The 20,069-nt window shown below is 47.5% G+C and overlaps 2 protein-coding genes across 14 annotated transcripts in view; both read right to left on the reverse strand.

Moving 5' to 3' along the window:
• The window catches only part of SPMIP6 (sperm microtubule inner protein 6), a 31,907-nt gene extending 26,086 nt beyond the window's left edge, over positions 1-5,821 (reverse strand). For all 5 annotated transcript variants that reach the window (XR_009215249.1, XM_058445487.1, XM_058445486.1 and 2 more), the window contains exon 1: positions 5,220-5,821. Coding sequence is in view for 4 of the 5 variants with exons in the window: in XM_058445487.1 (XP_058301470.1) it covers positions 5,220-5,354 (135 nt within the window). In the remaining variant the exon portion in view is untranslated. The remainder of the gene's footprint in view (positions 1-5,219) is intronic.
• Positions 5,822-5,908: 87 nt separating this feature from the next.
• FAM219A (family with sequence similarity 219 member A) overlaps positions 5,909-20,069 on the reverse strand; it is a 58,470-nt gene continuing 44,309 nt past the window's right edge. For 2 of the 9 annotated variants that reach the window (XM_058445489.1, XM_032164004.2), the window contains exons 2-7: positions 13,634-13,682; positions 13,350-13,424; positions 10,420-10,522; positions 10,098-10,178; positions 9,356-9,410; positions 5,909-8,808 (exon numbers count right to left, since the gene is read on the reverse strand). In XM_058445489.1, coding sequence (XP_058301472.1) covers positions 8,650-8,808; positions 9,356-9,410; positions 10,098-10,178; positions 10,420-10,522; positions 13,350-13,424; positions 13,634-13,682 — 522 coding nt within the window. In that variant the 3' untranslated portion in view covers positions 5,909-8,649. Of the gene's footprint in view, positions 8,809-9,355; positions 9,411-10,097; positions 10,179-10,419; positions 10,523-13,349; positions 13,425-13,582; positions 13,683-20,069 lie in introns of all 9 variants that reach the window. The other 7 variants (XM_058445491.1, XM_032164008.2, XM_058445490.1 and 4 more) reach the window with 5 other exon arrangements.

The raw sequence follows: 20,069 nt of genomic DNA on the forward strand, positions 1-20,069 counted from the left end.
GGGCCTCCCAAAGTGCTAGAATTACAGGTCCTTCTATTAATTCTATTAGGCCAATACAAGTTTGTAATTATAATATCTTCCTGGTGAATTGAAACTTTGTCATTTATGTAGTGATCCACATAAAAACTGTTTGTGTGTGTGTGTGTGTGTGTGTGTGTGTGTGTGTGTGTTTAATCTGAAAATCTCTTTTGTCTGTTATTTTTTAGCTTACTCACTTTTTTGTTATTGTATCCATATCAGTCAAGTTTGGATCAGAGAAACCACTTTTAGTGATATAGCATAAGGGATTTACTTGAGAGATAAGACTTTACACAATTGTGGATACTGGTTAAGAACTCTGCAAAGCTGTTGTCTTTGCATCCATTTTTAAGCCTGAAGTCAGTGGCTGGCATCAGGAAGGAGAACTGGACATGAAGTGGGGAAGAGCAAGGACAAACTGGAACTCATGAGGAGGACAAAGTTAAATTAACATCTGTCTCATTGCCTACAACACTGATGATACGGATGGCCTTCAGGACAAGCTGGTGCCCTTTGCCATGGAATTGTACATACACCTGGCCCAGGACCCAGAGAGGTTGAAGGAGATCCAGTGGGAGCTAGAGGAATTGTAGCCAAATGCTGCTCTATGGCAATAAGGTGAACTACTAAGTCAGCAACATTGTGCATAAGCTGCCACAGTGCTTGGTACCCCACATCAATCTGCAGAGGGTAAAAATGGCTGTTCTTTCATTTATGCTTTCCAAATATCATGCAGATTTCTCTCATGGCCAATTAGGAAACATTTAGGGAAGGGAATTCTTGCAAGTATAGTTCCAGCTAGTTGACAGTACAAAACTATAATATCTTATGCTCTCTTTAGAACAATGGGAGAATCTAGGAACACCTAACTCTGTCCTGTTCCAACTTAAATGATAGTTTTCTAATATTTTAGTTCTTCCTTTAAATATAACAAATTAAAAGCCATTATAATTATTTTCTATAGATAATGTTTGCTTAAATTTACCTCATGTTTATCAGTTCCTTACCATTCCTTCTTGCATCTCAGACTTTCCTTCTGTGATCATTTTCCTTCTCCCCAGAGTATATCCTTTAGAATTTTCTTTATTGTATATAGACCTGATGGTAATAAACATTTTCATTTTTGTTTTCCTGTAAATGTCTTATCTTTCCTTAGCTTTTGAAAGGATGACACTTGGAAAATTTTTTTTCTTTGTCTGCTTTTAAGGTCATCTCTTAAGCTGGTGAACTGCAGTTTTATTGTGAGGTGCCTAACTGTGGAATTTCTTCTATTTTTTTTCTCTCTTTGTGGATTCATTTATTTTGTTAGTTCTGGGAAATTCTGAGCCTTTTTCTTTTTAGATAATGACTGTTCTTTATGCTCTTTCCTTCTGAGATTCCCATTAGATGTGTGTGGGATCTTCTCATTCTGTCTTTCATATCATTTAATGTTTCTTTCATATTTTCATCTCTTTGTCTCTCTGTGCTGAGTTCTGGGAAAATTCTTTCAGTCTATTTTTCATTTCACTGGACTTTTCAGCTGTGTTGACTCTACTCTTTAATCCATCTGCTGAGTTTTTGGCTTGGCAAATAATTTTTCATTTCTAAAAATTCTATTCAGTTCCTTTTTACATTTGTCTACTCATTTTTAATAATCTCTCATTGCTTGCTTATTTTAATGATTTCATATTTTTAGTTATTTTTATTTTTTAAATAGAGACAAGGTCTCAGCTAGTCTTGAACTCTTGGCCTCAAGTGATCTTCCTGTCTCAGCCTTCCAAAGTGCTGGGATTACTACAGGCATGAGCCACTATGCCTGGCCAGATTTCACATTTTTAAAAAAATCATAATTACTCTATATTATTATTATTATTATTTTTTGAGATGGAGTCTCACTCTGTCGCCCAGGCTGGAGTGCAGTGGCACGATCTTGGCTCACTGCAAGCTCTGCCTTCTGGGTTCACGCCATTCTCCTGCCTCAGCCTCCCGATTAGCTGGGACTACAGGCGTCCACCACCATGCCCGGCTAATTTTCTGTATTTTTAGTAGAGACGGGGTTTCACCGTGTTAGCCAGGATGGTCTCGATCTCCTGACCTCATGATCCACCTGCCTTGGCCTCCCAAAGTGCTGGGATTACAGGTGTGAGCCACTGCACCCGGCCCAATTATTCTATATTATTTAACTGTTAATTCTAATATCTGAAATTCTTGGGAGTTTATTGTTTGTTGTGTCTGCAGATTCTGTAATATGGTGGTTTGTTTTCTTTTATCTCTTATTGTGAGCTCACGTTTAATTGGCCATTCTTCAAAGGATACCTGGAAACCTACATTGAGAATGTTTACCGCCATTGAAGATAAATATTCATGGGGTGTGTGTGTGTGTGTGTGTGTGTTGGGGGGCAGAGACATGGAACTTTCTGGTTAAGTTTAGAATTTACAGATTTAATTCCTGTATCTTTCAGCTAGTTTAAGGCTTAAATGCCTGTTTATAGTGCTAATAATGGCATTTGTCCTCAGGACAATCCTGTCTTCTTAACTATACTTACCACTCATCTCCATGAGAGTCCAACACGAAATAAAAATTAATTTTTATTCAGAACTTAAGTTGTTTCAAAGCAACAGGGCCCTTCAGAGTTTCTAGACCACCATACTGCCAAAAGCAGAAGCCTTTCCTTCATTCTTTTTTTTCTTTTTTTTTTTTTTAAGAGACAGGGCCTCGCTCTGTCATCCAGGCTGGAGTAAAGTGGTGTGATCAAGGCTCACTGCAGCCTCAACCTCCTGTGCTCAAGTGATTCTATCTCAGCCTCCCGAGTAGCTGGGACTATGGGCACATGCCACTGCACCTGGCTAATCTTTGTATTTTTGGTAGAGACAGGATTTCACCATGATGCCCAGGCTGGTCTTGAACTCATAGGCTCAAGCAATCTTCCTGTCTGCCTCAACCTCCCAAAGTGCTTGGATTACAGGCATGAGACACCATGCCTGGCTTTTCCTTCATTCTTAATACCACTGCTATCTGACTTTCGCTCCTCGCCATTCATTGAAGCTGTCTGGCTAAGTTACCAGGAGTTACTACATCCAAGGGATTTCTTTCTCTGTCACTAACACTTGACACTGATCTTTGTCTAATAACGCTGTCTTTATTGGTTTATCTTTGATTTTCCTCCTAGTTCTCTGGCAATAATTCTCTGTCTTCTTTTATGGCTTTCTTCCTTTACCTACCCTTAAATATTTATATTCTCCAAAGTTATGTCCTTGGCCATTTTCTCTCTCCTTTGGCAATTCCATCTCTTCCTATGACTTCACCCACCATTTATATGATGATAACTTCAAGATCTCTATCTATAATCCAGACCTCTTTCCTTTGCTTCAGATATGTATATCTAACTACTTGCCAAACATCTTTTCCTGGATATCCTCAAATATTTTTGTTCTAAAATGAACTCCAAATCTCTAATCTGCTATCCCAAACCTCAGTTGATAGCATTAGCATTCCTCCAGTTGCCACAGCCAAAAACTCAAGGGTCACCCTAATCTCTCCCCTTACCATCCAGATGGTGACCAAAATCCATTCATCTACTTTTAAAAATTCCCTTCTATTGAGTATGGAGTCAGGTACTCTCATATTTTACTTGTGGAAATGTAAATTATTACAACCCTTACTTATTATGGCAATTTGAGGTATATAGCAAAAGTTTTAAAAATGTGTAAATCCTTTCTCCCAATTTCATGTCTAGTAATTTATTCTAAGGGAATAATTGGAAATGTGTACAAAGATACATGTATAAGAATGATTATACTAGCAAAATTTTGTAAAGTACCTAAATTTTCAATAAGATTCCTTAAATAAACCATTTGTAATAAATTTTATTTATTTTTATAATAAACAATATTTGCTTCCTGAAAGGGCATACAATAATACATTAACAATGGTTATTTTAGGTAGTAGGATTTTAGACCTTTTTTCTTTGTGCTTCTCTGAGTTATCCGCATTTTCTACATTGAGCGTATATTTATTTTGTAGTTAGACAAAAGAAATTATTTAAAAAATTCTCTCCTATTCAACAAATTCCTTTTTTCATTGTGACAATCTCCTTATCTCCCACCTACATCCTCCTTCCTCATCTTTCACCCCTCGCTGGCCTTCCTGCCCTCAACCCCAGCCCGTGCAGTTCCCTGACACTGTGGCCAGAGTGGCCTAACTCACAATTGAACCATGACTCTCCCTCCCAGGTTCAAAAACCTGGAGCCTTATGTCCACGCTCCACAACATAGCCAGAGAGCCCTTCTTGGTCTGCAGACTCCTCTCTCACCCGAGGACTAAACTCTCCTGCTCTAACAGTTTCAGTTTCTGGTAGGTCCCTGCCCACAGGCTGCCTTTTCTCATGACTCTCTTCTGCTGGAAGCCTCCTTCTCCAGGATCCCTCAGTAGATCTGCCCTTCAGGTTGGGCAGTGCTCTCCCCTTTCTGGCTCTCCACCTCTGCTGGTGCATGTTCCACATTGGCCAACTCTACTTTGTTCACTTGTTTGCTGTGAGCTCCTCAAAGGCAAGGTCTGGTGGCCCTTCCCTTTTGTATCCTGGGTTGCCTACAGATGAAGATACTCAGCAAAGTTGGATGGTACACACAGATAAATTCTCTTAGGCAGAGTCACAGTTAGACTCACAGATTTCCTCCCACCCGGCCACCAATCTTCAAGCACAGACACAAGGAAACTGTGATACACATACATAAAGGCATGCATATAGGACAGTTTCCGGCATATTCCACAGGCAGCCTCAGGGCCTCTGCACTTTCTGATCACTCGTCTGGAACTTTCAGCCTTTCTATTCTTTCAGGTCTTCATGTGGCTAGTTCTATCTCATCTTTCCAGTCTCAGTTTATTGTCACCTTGAGAGAGGGTTTTCCATGACCTAAGTAGCCCTCCCTTTCCATTCCCACTTCCACTACTCTGTTTATTTCCTTTACAGTATTTTTGAAGAATTTATAAAACTCATGTTTATTACTTGTTTATTATCTGCCTGTTCCTACTTTCTACCCTAATGTAATTCCATGAAGGCAGGATTTTGTGCTATTTTACATACCATTGTAAATTCTGTGCCTAGGTAAATGAATAAAGCACACACATACACAAAGCTACAAATAATTACAAACACACATTGCCAGGCATCCAGACTGGCCATACGCTCTGGCCTGCCCCTCCCCACCAATCTCCCACTTACCGGAGTCAGAAACTTGTTGGCTTCCCAGGCACACAGAGGTGGGTCCTTATAGACCTCCTTGATGGAGGTGGGAGCCCTGTAGGAGTCACTGTAGGTACTGATAGGGGTCCTGGTCTTACGGGAGAACAGGAACATGGTGTGGTCTTGGAGATGCCGTGGTGGGCTCTACCTGTCAAGGGCTCCTGCTGGACATCAGTGGCCACCCTTCCCCTAGACAGGCCACACCTCCAGCCTGGCAGGTGCCCCTAGCTGCTATAATCCCCTCCTGCAGAGGATCTCTCAGCTTCCTTCCCCAACAGCCTTCCTGCTCCCACCCCACAATGATGCCCCCTCCAGGATGGGCACTGCCCATTGTGATATCACCTGGCTCAGCCCCATCCCTGGGAAGGTGAGGAGGTCTAATTCCCTCCCTGCTCCTGACCCCCTCCTGCCTCAAGCCTATCAAAAGAGCCCAATTTCTAAGAGTTCAGAGGGCCTCTGGAGATCTTCTAGGTCAGGCTTCTCACTGTTGGAGAGAAACAGAGGTTCGGAGGGGTTGTGACTCACCCAGGGTCATGCAGCAGGTCAGTGGCATGTCTGGGAACCCACAGGTGGAGGTGGAGTAACATGTGTGCCCAGAGGACCGGTTCTCTCTGCTTCCCAGCCCATCTGCCCCTTGCCCACACCCCAGGGAGGGAGCTGAGGCTGGCTTGTTTGATGCTTTTAATATCATTATTTGTGTTACACGATACACAACCAAGGATGATGGTCAATACTGCAATGAAAATGTTAAAAAAAATATTATACACGGCTCATGTCTTCCACACACCTTCCTGGAAATAAATTAGTGAGCACGGAGAAACCTGGCTGGGTGGCAGCCACAGCTGAGAGAGGAGGGAGTGTTAAGGCAGTATCTACAAGGGGAAGGGTGGCAGGAGGGCAAGCTAAGGCCTAGATTCTTCCCTCCAACCTCCCAGACAGGGAAGGAGGGAGCCACACCCCTCCCTAGACACAGAAGCTGCCACTGCCAGCTTCCTGCCTCTCTCTGCCACACATACACTGCCTCAGTTGGAAGCCCTTGCCTGCCAGGGAACTAGTATGTCCTGTGGTGGGGAGATTTTCCCTGGTGTCTCAGGGCCACAGGGATTGAACAATGGGCCCGAGTCACACAGTAAGTCAGCAGCAAAGGCAGCAGTCTAAATGAGCCCCCAAAAAGAGGAGGTACCCATGTTCTAGAAAGGTGAGCCAAGGAGCCCCGGGGTAGTGGTGGTGGTAGTGGGAGGCCTGGCTCTGGGGTCCAGATGATGGGGGCACAGGGGTTGGGAGGATGTTGATCTGGGTGGGAGAGGTGGGTTCAGATGGGGGCCAGTATGGGCCTTGTGGGTCCTGCAGGTACCTTCTCTGTCCTTGTCTCCCTTTGTTTGGCATTTTCTCATCATCTAACTTGGGTCCCTGCACTAGAGGAGGTAGGGATGGGTTGGAGGAGTGGGGGGTGGTGAGCTGCACCCCAATATTTTGGAGCTGGCAGTTCCTGGGTATGATGCAGGGAGAGGTGCCACCCTTCCTAAGCCAACAGCCTCACTCCCTCCTCTCATTGCTCCCCATTCCAGCTCCCACCTCCCAGGATTGGTGTCCAGAGAGTGGGCTGTGGATGAGTCTACTTACTGCATGCGTGCAGCATGTGAGTGGATCCATGGGAGTGGATCCACCAGCACATGTAGGGTGTTAGCATGAGATGATCCACCTGGGCCTGTTCTATAAGGTATGTGGGCACAGGCCTGTGCAGTCTTAGGCTATCTGTGCTTTCATTTAGGGGTGGGCCTTCCTTACCTCTTCCCTCTTGATTTTCAGCCTCAGCTTTCCAGTCCCCTCCCCTAAACCAGCAATAGCAGAAGCAGCTGTATACACATCTTGATTTACAGACACCCTATACAGCCACACACAATAGACACCCCTCCAACACACATACACATTTACAGACAAACACGTAATCCCAAACAGAGCCACATGTGCTCAGACATACACAGTCCTGATAGGAACTGCCCCTTTGCCTTTCTACAGAGACACACAACTCCGCCCCACCCTAACCTCTAGGTGTACTGAGACACACAGAGATTGCCCCCTCCCCACCACAGAAATTTCTATGAAGAAACTCTTTCAGATATAAAAGGATCTTCAACATAATTTCAGCTGCTGTTCATTTTCTAGTTGAGGAAACTGAAGACGAGAGAAAGCAAGTGGCTTGTTGAAGATCACAGGGAGGGGCCAGAGCTACGACCAGAACCCAGCCTTCTGACTCCCGGTCCAAGACTGTCAGCCCATTGCACTGCTGAGCCGCCTTCTGCACTGTAAACAGACCACACAGGCACTTCCCCACCAGGGACACCCACATCTATGACAGGAATAGACTGAGGAGAGACAGGTCCAACAGAGACACACACCCACCCACCCCGACAGCCTCAGAGATACACACACATTCTGCTAAGCACTCCCTACCACGTCCAAACAACCACATCCATATAGCCACTCAGCCCACTGGATTCACCAAAGCTTACTCCTGGATTCTTACTGGGAAGCAGCCTCCCAGGTCTTGGGCTGGGGTGAGGGGAACAGGCCACTGGAGTCCAGCCTTACTCCCTGCTTCCAGGCTGGGATTGAGACCAATGAGCAGAAGGGTGGGTGAGGGTGGGGGTGGGGTGGGTGGGCTGGTGGCAGACAGATAGATGCATTGGTGAGGGGCCAATTAGGACAGATCACACCACCCAAACCTCAGCCTGTCTCTAAGGCCCACCTTACCCTGCCCCACTCCCAGAGAGCAAGGAAGCGGATGAATGGGGCAAGAGGAGGAAGAAGGCAGTGATCCGATGGGTGAGGGGCACTACCCGGTTGGGCAGCTTTGCCAGGCTTCCCATCTGAGGACGGGGAAATGCAAATAGAAACATGGGCCGGTAGGGGGCGTGTGAAGGGGGCTCCGAGGTCCTGGGACCCGTCCCCACTGCCCTGGGCCTTTCTCCCTCTGAGCCCCTTTCCTGGTTAGGCTGAGGCCGGGGCTTGGGAGTTCATGGCTTCGCTGGGGGCGGGGGCCAAGCCCCTGGCTTTGTGATCCCCCCACTCGTTAATGTTGACCTCCCTGCCGTCCAGTCTTCTCTCTTGGCCAGCCCTGGGAAGCGGGGCAGGGTGCTGGGTGAGGTTCCCCCAGGTAACTGAACAAACGGCCCCCACCCCTCCTCAGCTCCCGGGTGGAGAGAGACCCGGTTTTGGTTTCTCCAGCTCCATGAACACACAGAGGTACACGTCCTACCATAGGAGGAAGCAATGACTGTTATACGAGGTTGGCGGCTGTAGGGGCGCGGGGCCGGGGGCAGGCAGACGAGCTGGGAAGGGGTCGGCCTCTGCCCGTCCTACCCGGCCCTTGGCGGCCCCGCCCAGGCGGCCGCAGCGGCCCCGCCCGCTACTGAATGTGGCAGGCGGTGGAGGACGTGGCCTGGCAGCACATGCAGGTGGGGTTCACGGACTTGGGGGGGATGAGGTCTAGGTCCTCGTCGTCGGGGATCTCATCTAACCGGTAGCCGTCCTTCAGCAGCTGGATGTTCAAATCTTGGTTGATCTGCTGTAGGCAAAGGGGAGGGAGGTCAGGCCCGAGCGGCAGGGAGGCACCACCCACGGCTCTGTGGCCACTCCAGGCCGTCTGCGCCCCAGTCCAGCCAGGGCCCTGGATATCAGCCCCACCCTGTCCCGGGTCTGTCCATACTCCCAGGCCCCGCTCCTGCCTAGGCACCCTCCTTCACCTCTGGCCTCACTTTCTTTCTAGTCACCCCTCCCCATTCTATGGTCAACTTCGCACCTCTGGTCCTGCTCCTATTTGGGTTTTGCCCCTATCTCAGGCCGGCTACTAGAGGATATCAGCTGTATTTTACACCCGTTCTATTTAAATGGCCTGCTGCAATCTAAAGCCCTGCTCCTAACCCTGGGCTCCCCGCACTTGAGGCCAGTAACCACTTCTTTTCCATCCTATCCCAGGCCCACCCTGTGCAGGGCACCACCCAGCCTTGCCCAGCCCTCTTTTTCCTTGTACTTGGGCGTTGGCCCCAGCCCTCCCCCTGGATGGCGGTGATCCTGCCGGGTGGTGTCTAGGGTGAGAAGGGGTAGGGGCTCACCTCAGCAGAGGAGTAGCCGGAGGAGGAGTATCTAGACATGTCAAAGTCATCATCGCTGGCCATGGAGGAAAGAGAGGGAAAGTGATACCAAGAAATTACACAGAAAACTCTCTGCAATCCCACCTCCCATTAGTCAGCATCCCATACCTCCCTCACAGTTCCAAATAGCAAAATCTCAATACAAACTGTGCTTGCTGTGCAAATCAGGATTTTAAAGACAAGTTCCCTAGCCCCACCCTTAAAATCAATTGCTATCCTCAACCTCCTTCTAAATATTACTCCTTTCACCCCCTTCCTTCTCATGTTTTTTGTTTTTTTGTTTTTTGTTTTTTTGTTTTTTTTTGTAGACTCAAATCACCCTGACTTGTAGGATATTCCCAAAGTCCAAGTCTAGCCAGGTGTTTTCCAGGGAGGAGGGCTCCTCCCTGAGGGGATGGGGCATTAAGCATCATATTCTGCTGTCCAGAGACAACATCACAGGCCAATTAGGGACAACCATTGGATCAGTTGTCCCAGGATGACAGCAGACAGCGCAGGCCCCCCTTTCCTCTCTCAGCCATCTCTCTTCAACCCCCAGTCTCTGGTGTAAAAAAATTTCCATCCCTGGAGAATTCACCCTTGGAGAGATTCTGGCTGAAGAATACCCCAATTCTGACATTATAACAGGTGTGGCCTGTACAGCCCACTTGTGCTACACAGGTTCCTTTGGGCTGCCCAGCTACCCCCAAGCCCCCATACACACCTGTCCGTGTCAAGGGCTACCAGTGGCTTCTCATCAGGGCTCTGGTCAAGCGAGGAGTAGCCTTTATTGGGGACGACCAGCCTGGGTGAAGAATTTCGGGAGTTAGAGTGGCAAAGTGGAGCATAGAAACCTGGCAAGGGACTGGGTTGGGCCCCGTCCCACCACTTCCTTCCTTCCCTCCCTCCCCACCTTGGATCCTGTTAAGGCTGTCTCCTCTCAGAGAGGAGCTGGGCCTGAGGAGGGAGGAAAGAGGGGGAGGCTCAGGACCAGCAGAAATAGGTCCTGGCTGGCAGGGTCCAGGTGGGGTAGGGAGGGCCTCTACCTTGTTCGGGCCATGACATTGTTCTTCTTGGGTTGCTGGTTGACAGGGCTACCCATGCTGCCATTCTTCAGGGAGCCCTTCCGGGCCAGCTCCCGCTGCTTCTCTGCAGGAGAACATGGGAAAGAAGCTGTGTCCTGCCCCTGAGGCCACCCTGTCTTATACTCAGGGCAGCCTGGGCTGGGCCTCCACTGTGAAACCACTTGCTTCTAGAAGGACTGAGGCAGGGATCCCAACTCCAGGCCCCTGCTGCCTGGTGGAAATAGTACCTGGCCCTGCACAACCTGAGGCAGACAGTGGGGGGCAAAAAGAGGAGGCTGACCCCTGTTTTCCAGGAACCACAACTCCCATGTTAGGGTAGTTAGTGTGTACTTGATGCCAGGGAAAGGCTGGAGGGGGAGAGACAATCACAGAAGGATGGCACAGTCAGAGAGGGCTTCCTTTAGGTGACACCATGACCTGGGGAGAGGTGGGCATTCTAGGAAGGAGGGATAGTGCGTGCAAAAATGCATTTAAAAGTGAGCAGAAGTGTGGCTCTGGATAGAGGGGTGAAGAGAGAGGTCAGGTTAGAGAAGTAAAATTCATTTATTCAGTCACTTATTCAACAAATATCCATGTCACTAATTATATGTCAGGTCCTGTGCTAAGGGGCTGAAGACTCTCTCTGGTTACAAACTCAGAACATGAAGGACTTGAATGCCAGACAGAGGAGTTTGGGATTAACGCAGAAGGAAGAAGAAGCCACTGAAGGTTATGGTGTGGGAGGGGCAGGATGGGGCTACAAGGTAAGGGGCAGGAGGCTGGGGGAGCCCATTTGGCTACGCTGCCTGAGTGGTGCTCCTGACTCCTTTGCCAAGGTCTGAGTTCTCCAAGGTTCCAAAGCCTACCAGGTTCATGGAGCTCACCATCAGGTGACCCAGTCCACTGCCTTGTATGTGACAACTGTTACCAGAAGTAGCTGCCTGGGTCTTGGAGGAGTCCCATCTACTCTTCCCTACTCATCTCAAGTAAAGCCCAGATCTAGGAAAAGGAACTGTTAGGTGGAGAGGGACACTAGGGAAAATGACTCATAAAATAGCCAAATGCTGCAAAGGATAAGGATGGGAAGGACCTTTACAGCTACTGTGACTCACTTTGAAATTTCCCCTGACCTCATGTCTCTGAATCTCTGTCTCCTACTCTTCGACCCTCTTTCTTTGCCACTGCTCAGCTGATTCCAGCTTTTTCCCAGCTTCTTTCCAGCAGGTGGCAGCTGCCATTACCACTCCAGGCCTCTAGGGGGTGCAATTTGCCTTAAAGTTCCTGGTGGTACTAGGTGCAACTGAGACAATGCTGTGAATTTTCATGAGGAGCTTTGATGGTAATGTAATGGGGAGAAAAAAAGATGTTATTTTAAAAGCATGCTGAAATTGTTTGAAACAGTGGGAAAAAAGCAAACAATAAACTGGCAAAACCAAACTACAGACTACTATACAACCATTTAAAAGAATGAAGCCACAATATGCTGACATTGGAAGGAGCTCCAAGATTTAGGTGGTGGGAGAGGGAAGGCCAAGTTTCAGAAAATGTGCACAATATGATACCACTTATGTTAAAATACAAAGTAAAACTACAAAAACTAAAAAGGCTTGGAATGGTTACCTCTTAGGAGTAGAATGTGATGGGGGAGAGTAAAGAAGTTATGCTTGTTAAAATACTTGTATTGTTACATTAAACAATAATAGGCTGGGTATGGTGGCTCATGCCTGTAATCCCAGCACTTTGGGAGGCCGAGGTGGGCAGATCACTTGAGACCAGGAATTCCAGACCAGCCTGGCCAACATGGCGAAAGCCTATCTTTACTAAAAATACAAAAATTAGCTGGGTGTGGTGGTGCGCGCCGATAATCCCAGCTACTTGCGAGGCTGAGGTAGGAGAACCACTTGAACTGGGGAAGCGGAGGTTGCAGTGAGCCAAGATCATGCCACTGCACTGCAGCCTGGACAACAGAGAGAGACTCTGTCTCAAAAAAACTAAAAACAAAAACAACAACAACAACCAACCCCCCCCCGATAAATAAAATTGGCTGCAGTTTTAATCTGATGTCCTAGGAATAGAAACAAATTCCAAGGAGAGAACTATTCTTGTTTAGAAAAACAACTCGAGGGGCTCCCTAGATGTGGTCTGGAAGGAGAGAAGCAAGCAAGGTAAGAAAAAAAGATAGTAGTTGAATAATAAAAGTATAGGCCTCTGTGGAAAGGAAGGAGAAAGTTGTAGGCAAAAGGCCCTTAGGACTGAGGAGGCATCAGTAATTGTTGGGCAGCTGGAGCCTGAGGAGGAGGATGGACAGGAGGGTGGCCTTGATGGCAGAGGAACTTGGAAGGATAGTAATGACCTATATTTAATTGTAAACTCTTTCCTGTATGTCCTGTTTTATAATTTCTCTTCAAGAAACCAAAGTTTTCATAAAAGTGTGTTATATACAGCAGCCATGAGACAGTGAAACTTTGGTCCCTGAAGGGAGAGGGACAGCACATGGGGTGAAGGGAGGGCAATAGTGGCAGGAGCTGTGGACAGTGGCCAGAAGCGAGGGGACTTCACAGGATCAGGCTGCACAGTAAACTGACTTTGGAGTGGACATGAGACAAAGCCACGAGGGAAATGTGACCCGGAAAGGAAGGGAGATATTTGGGTTTTCTAAGAAACTAAGGGAAAACTCCCCCAAATAGGTGCCAACTGGGCCCAGAGATCTCTAGATGGGCTGAGATTGTAATCAGGAGAGGGGCTCGGCTTCTAGGGTTGGAACTCTCATTCCTTTCTATCTCTTAGACATAACAAGTAACACTCCACTTCTAAGGCAGCTTCCTCTCAGTCTGATCCAGTGTGTGATGGGACTTCCAAGTCCTCTCTCTGGGGTTCCATGCTTTTCCCCCTGCAGCTATCCCCCAGAATACCTGGAATGTTCTTGGCTTCAGAGATGCCTCTTAGAGTTTCAGGCTCCTGCAGAGAACTGTAACTGCCCTCTTTGCCTGCAGGAGACAAGGTGCCTGGCAGTGCCAATGACTTGAAGGCTTGAGTCTTGGAATCATCTAGGCTGAGCTGGTTTATTTGTGGCACCTCATTGTAGACCCAGCCCAGAGCATCTTGCCTACTCCCCACATCTCCCTCACCCCCCAGACACACTCACCCAGCTTCACTTGGAGCGGGGATGGTTTGTAATTCATGGCTACTGACTCACCCTCCCGGGCGTCACAGTCTCCGTCAGAGATGGAGGCGGCGGCTGGGTCCTGTGGGGAGAAAGCAGTAAGACAGAGAGTTGTTAGGGAGTGAAGACAGGGGGCTGCTCTCAGTCCTGAAGCTAGCCTTCCCACCTGCCCTCTGGGCTTCTGTGAGCATTCACCCCTCACAGCAGGCAGGGCATTCAGGGAGAGAGGGGCAGACCCATCTACCGTGGGACAAAAACACTGGGCTAGGTAGAAGAACCAAGGATCTGGGTTCCATGTACACCCAACTTGGTGTCTGTCCTCAAAGTCCTGTGTGGTCCAGCCTCCTCCAGAAAGCCCATCATGATTTCTTTAAACTCACAGGACTTCCTTCTCCTAACTCCCATACTAGTAGCCCTTCCCCTCAGGCCCTTCCTGTGTACTTGCTTGGCAAGGTCTTCCTAGGTTCCTGTGAGTTTAAGTCTGGGTTAAGGGGAGAGCAGGTGCTGTCTGAGATGGATCTTCTCCCTCTGTTTCCCTGTGCTGGACAGGTCCCTTCACAGGATCCAGAGAACTGACTGGCCAAGCCACACCAGCCTTCAAGGCTACAGCCACTGGACAAAAAATAGTTCTAATGAGGACTTCTCCAGTTCACAAATGATGCCTAAAGAGTGTCTCCTGGGAGAACCTGAAAAGTTGGCTAGGTACAGTAGGTGAGAAGACAAATAATGACAAACCAGCAGGTGACCAGTTAGTCTTTTGCTGCCCAGAGTGCAAAACACATTCTACAGATGGTCAGGAAGATAGGAAAGCACACATTCTGTGTATTGTCCTGAGTCTGGAACCTTTGACATCCTCCTCACTGCCCTCTTCACTTCACTAATCTCTAATTGGGCTGGGAACTGTGCGCTGTCCAGAGTCCTTTTTTTTTTTTTTTTTTTTTGAGACGGAGTCTTGTTCTGTCGCCCAGGCTGGAGTGCAGTGGTGCGATCTTGGCTTACTGCAACCTCCGCCTCCCGGTTTCAAGCAATTCTCCTGCCTCAGCCTCCTGAGCAGCTGGGACTACAGGTACACGCCACCATGCCCAGCTAATTTTTGTATTTTTAGTAGAGACGGGGTTTCACTATATTGGCCAGGCTGGTCTCGAACTCCTGACCTCATGATCCGCCTGCCTCAGCCTCCCAAAGTGCTAGGATTACAGGCATGAGCCACCATGCCTCGCTAAGCGTCCTTATCTAGCCTTGCCATCCCCTCCCAAACACCCTCTTCTGCGGCAAGATCCAGGGCCGTGGCCCAGCCTGCCTCAGTCAGTTGGAAGTGGCTGAAGTCATCCACATTCTCCCTGAGACTGTGAGGACCAAATATTGACAGGTGTGCTGCCATCCCAGTTGTCTTTGCATTTTAATCAGGGCCTATAGATTGCTAAGCCTAAGGTGTGAGGAGTGCAGAGGGGATCCAAGGCTGCTGCCTGTTCTGCCTCTGTGGATGCAGGGAGTAGACAGATGGGCATGTAGAATGCTGCCACAGTGTCAGGCCCAGGGATCTGAGTGGCTGCTGGTGACCCAGCAAGAGAAGGATATATAACCATTATGGTGGCTTCTGTTCTTTTTAAAATGAGGCAGTGGGCATGAAAACATGCTTGTCACTAACGGGAAGGGGAAAAGTCTAGCAGGTTTGAGAGGGAAATCCTGGCCTTGTCTGTGTTCCTTCAGGCCATCCAGAGCACAAGGCTCTGGGTGGGCTGTGTTGCCACAGTGGTTTGCAAGTTCCGGAGGGCAAAACCTGTGCCTCCCTCCCCTGCTTTGATCCCTAGCCCTTAGCCTTGACTGAGTAAAAGGGCAGGAGGCTTTGCTCAGAAAGGCTGGGTGCCGCAGTGCCTGCATCTTGGGCAACTTCCCATGCTGCAAGTTCTTCATCCTCCCTGGCTCAGCAACCTCCTTGAGAGACTAATAGATAGCACCTGTCCTGCACAGCCTTGGAGAAGCAAACCTCTAGTGGCCCTGACGTGCCTCTCTGCAGCCAAAACAGCCTCTCAGCTGCTACCTGCAAGGGAGGTGGAGATGGGACAGTTGGGCTCTGGATTTCCTGTGGGCCACAGAGACTGCTCACTGCAAAGCAGCCAGAGGGAAGGCTTTTTAAAGAGCAAATCCCATAAACATGCTGATAGGACCCTACCAGGGCAGCACTGGCACATTTCCAAGTCCCAAGTCACATTCCTTCACTTTTTTGGTAGCATTTGTCACATGTCACATATACCACATCCATTTGGAAAAGGCTTCCTCCCTTGGCTCATCTCTTGCCTCTTTAACTATCATTTCTCTGTCCTCCCACAACCCTTTGCCTCCTCTGTAGGGTCCTGCCCTTGGCCCTCCTCTCTCTCCTTGGGGAGCCCTGATGTCTCCTATATTTCTGATTGGCGTTTTTACACTGATGACTTCTAAATCTGTGGCGTTTCAATCCTGCTTCTCCTCCTTAACCTTCTAACCCATCTATCACATGAGAGTGTTAGGCCTCACCATCCTTTCCCTGGGGCTGATTTTTAAAAACACAAGCCCTTAGACATTTGGAGCTAATTTTTTACTCCTCAGTGCAAATGAGTTCATCAAAGTTTCTTCTCTCAGTCTGGAGGTACTGGGTGTAAATGGTAACACGGGAGGTAGATTTCACAGGAAGGACAGGGCTAGGAAGCTGCTGAGCAACTCTGGTCACAGGGACTCACATGTGGTCCTTGAGGCCTACTGGGCAGTTCCTGGTGGTATTTGATCCTGGGTGAAACTGCCAGCTCCTTTGGACCACAACTCAGGAGGGCCTGACCAGGGGGCAGAGCCCTAGGCTGAGAGGTCCCATGCAAAACCCACCATTCAGCATCTCCTCCATCACTATCCATGACAGAAGGCCACCTTAGTGGCAAGCACAAAGACCTCTGGCACTGTGCCTGCAAACATAAGCCTTTACTGTGAGCTTCCTCTATGTCTTCCCTTAGAAATGCAGCCAATGCACCGCAACCATTGCATGGCAATGTAATCAGGGAGATTAAATGTAAAATATTCATGAATGTAAGTGCCAGAAAAGACTCCAGGCAGAAGGAAGTGCCTGGCTCCAAGAAATCAGGGAGAATTTAAAGTGCCCCCCAAGGACATCTGAAGGCGTTAGCTAGATCCGGGAACTAGAGTGGGGATTAACAAGATTATTAATAAACATTCAGCAGAGACAGACATTGAAATGCATCTCTAACAGCAGCCCATGTTCTGCAACCCTTCACGTAAATTCTCTGAAGACTACAGAGATGATTAATAGCCCAGCCTCACTGTTTCTGGGACAGGATATACAGGCTAATGGCTAGTGCAAAGCCAATATAGCTAGAGGAAGGCAAAAGCATCAGAAGAATCCTTAGAATTACAATAGTTTGGTCCACTGATTTTCATTAAACTGTGTTCCCTGAGTGACTGTGAAGGGGAAGCTATAGGATGGTGGTCTGGCTTCCCTTTAATAAGAGTAGATTCACCTTTATTTCATTTATGTATCAGCCTGTTGCAACATTTTGGTTGGAGAAAAGGTTCTATTTTTTAAAAAAGGTTAAAATCTTTTGATTTTAAATGTTTAAAAATGTTTTATTATGGAAATTATAACAAGTAGAGAAAACAGTATAGTGAGATCATAGGTACCTATCAACAGCTTCAACAAGTATCAACTTATCACCCATTCTTTTTAAAAATGAGGAAACCTGGGCCGAGAGGGGAAGTGTCTTACCCAAGGTCAGTGATGGAGTCAATAACCTTTCAAAGCATGTAGGGAGGGACATAGGGAAGAGAACATGATTTGGGCTTGGAGCTAAAGACAGGCCCTCTGGGAGGCTGCTCCATTCCTGCAGGCCCAAGCATCAGTCTGCATATTAACCTCTTCCCCTGTCCCCCTGCCCCAGGGCTGTACCAACTCATGAACTGTCTTTAGCTGGCTGGCCTTACTTGTTGGAGCTGTGGGTAGTGCAGTCAATACAATGGTAGGCTGGGACCCAAGAGATCCCAAATAAGCAGGATAGAATTGGGTGGTAAAAAAGGGAAACAAAGGAAAAAAACCAAAGTGTGGAACCTTCAAGGCTCATGCCTGGAGTCTTAAGAAGGAGGATCTGGATAAGTAGATGGAAGAGTCTGCTTTCCTGAATGACCCGCAGACCTTTACGGGCTACTCTGGTAGGACTCTAGGTGGCAAAAAATAAAACTTGTAGAGGGTCTTGTAGTTCCTAATGTATGTCTTCAGATCCACGAGCTTATCTGATTCTCATAAGTACCCAGTAGACATGTGATTGCCTCCCCAACATTCAAATTATACTCCTCCTCCACTGGGCAACAGACATGGCTTGGATGAGCTGACCTCACTCTCAGTGCTAAAGGGATGCTCTGACTAAAGGAAGACAATCTACACAATCCCATCCTCCTTGCCACACAGACTGAAAGGAAGATTGTAGTGGTTAAAAGCACAGACTCTGGAGCCAGAGTGCCTAGGTTCAAATTCCAGCTCCTCCAGTTAGTAGCTGTACAATCTGGGTTTCAGCTTCCTCATCTGTAAACGGGACTAACACTAATACCTAGTTCAAGGGTTCTTGTGAGGATAAAAGGAGTTAATATGTATTAAAGCAGTTAGAATAGTCCTTAGCATAGTATACCCTTAGCACTATATCCATGTTAACTGTAAAGATATCATTAGTATAGGTTCAGTGAGGCCTATACTATCATGGTCAGTGTGCCCTGGGAGTGGCTGGCCTGTAGCTGTAGCCCTGAAACCACATAGGTTGGAGCCTGGCTTATATATGGAAGTATCTGTAGAAAAGGTGTGCCCTCCTTAGGGTGATGAAAGGCCTGATCACAGGGCACCCTGTTTCCTCTCTTCCCTCACTCCAGCATGATACAATTCTTTCATTTAATTAATGATGATAGGGCTCACAAATACAAATAGAAAAGAGTCCCAGCTGGGCATGCTGACATGCACCTGTAGTCCTAGCTACATGAGGCTGAGGCAGGAGCACCACTTAAACTCAGGAGTTCAAGTCCAGTCTGGGCAACATATTGATATATTGAGACCTTGTCTTTAAAAATAAAAAAAAGGGCTGGGCATGGTGGCTCACGCCTGTAATCCTAGCACTTTGGGAGGCCAAGGTGGGCGGATCACGAGGTCAGGAGATCGAGACCACAGTGAAACCCCATCTCTACTAAAAATACAAAAACTTAGCCAGGCACAGTGGCGGGCGCCTGTAGTCCCAGCTACTCGGGAGGCTGAGGCAGGAGAATGGCTTGAACCCGGGAGGCGGAGCTTGCAGTGAGCCAAGATCGCGCCTCTGCACTCCAGCCTGGGCGACAGAGCAAGACTCCATCTCAAAAAAAAAAAAAAAAGAAAAAGAGAACAGTCCCATCTTTAAGAAGCTCCCAATAATTATTAATAAAGGTAACCAAGAGCCATATAAAAGTAGAGGGAATGGGACAAAGGGAGGGTGGTCAAAGGAGACACTTGAAAAGATCTTAAAACATTAGGTCACCAGTTTAAGAGCGAGGAGTAAGGATATTCAGGGAACATGCGAAAAGTCTCAGAAGCATGAAACTAGCATAGTGCATTCAAGGAATAGTCGGCATTCTGCTATAGTTGAAGCTCAGAAGGTATGGTGAAAAGTTGCAGGAAATCAAGTTGGTGGAGTCAGGAAGGGGGCTCAGATTATGCTGGAAGGTGGGCTTTGATTTTTTTCTTTACTCAGAAGATGATGGGGAGCCAATGCAGCCTTAAGCAGGGAGTAACATGGTCAGATTCGAGATGGAAAAGGACCCTCCGATAGCCATGTGCAAGACGGGTGGGAAGGGAGTGAGACTGGGGGTAAGGATAATTAGGAAACTACTGCAACAATGCCAGCAAGAGATAATAGGGGCCTGAACCAAGCAGCAGCAGAAGATAAAAGGACAGAAAGGAAGATGTCAAAAAAGAGTAGAATTGGCAGGCTTCTGATATAAAATGTAAAACAAAGGGTCTGGACATTCCTGGTTTTCTGTCTGGAGGTAATTGGGAAGAGTAATAATTATTAAGACATGTTATTAATGCAGAAGAAGGCACAATTGCATTGCTAGGGAAAAATCAGATGAGTTCATTTGGGAACATGTTGAATTTTGAGGTGTCTTTTGGACACCCAGATGATACCACTAGTTGGTAGGATTTGAAGTGTGGGAGCTCAGAAAATGGGTGTGGGCTGGTGGTGATGTAAGTCACAGTGAAGAATAAGGTCTCTCAGAATAAGCAGAGTGAAAAAAAAAAAACCAAGGGTGAAGTTCTGGGAAATATCCAACCTTAGGTAATGAATGGAGGAAGGAGACTGGGTAGGAGCAGAGAGGAGTAAGAGTAGAACTAGGAACCATTCAAGTAGAGTTTCAAGGTGGAAGAAATCAACAGTGTCAAATAAGCAGATGGGTCCATAAGATAAAAACAAAATTTAGA

This window comes from Hylobates moloch, unplaced genomic scaffold (genome assembly GCF_009828535.3).
Source record: "Hylobates moloch isolate HMO894 unplaced genomic scaffold, HMol_V3 SCAFFOLD_10, whole genome shotgun sequence".
NCBI classification, from domain to species: domain Eukaryota; kingdom Metazoa; phylum Chordata; class Mammalia; order Primates; family Hylobatidae; genus Hylobates; species Hylobates moloch.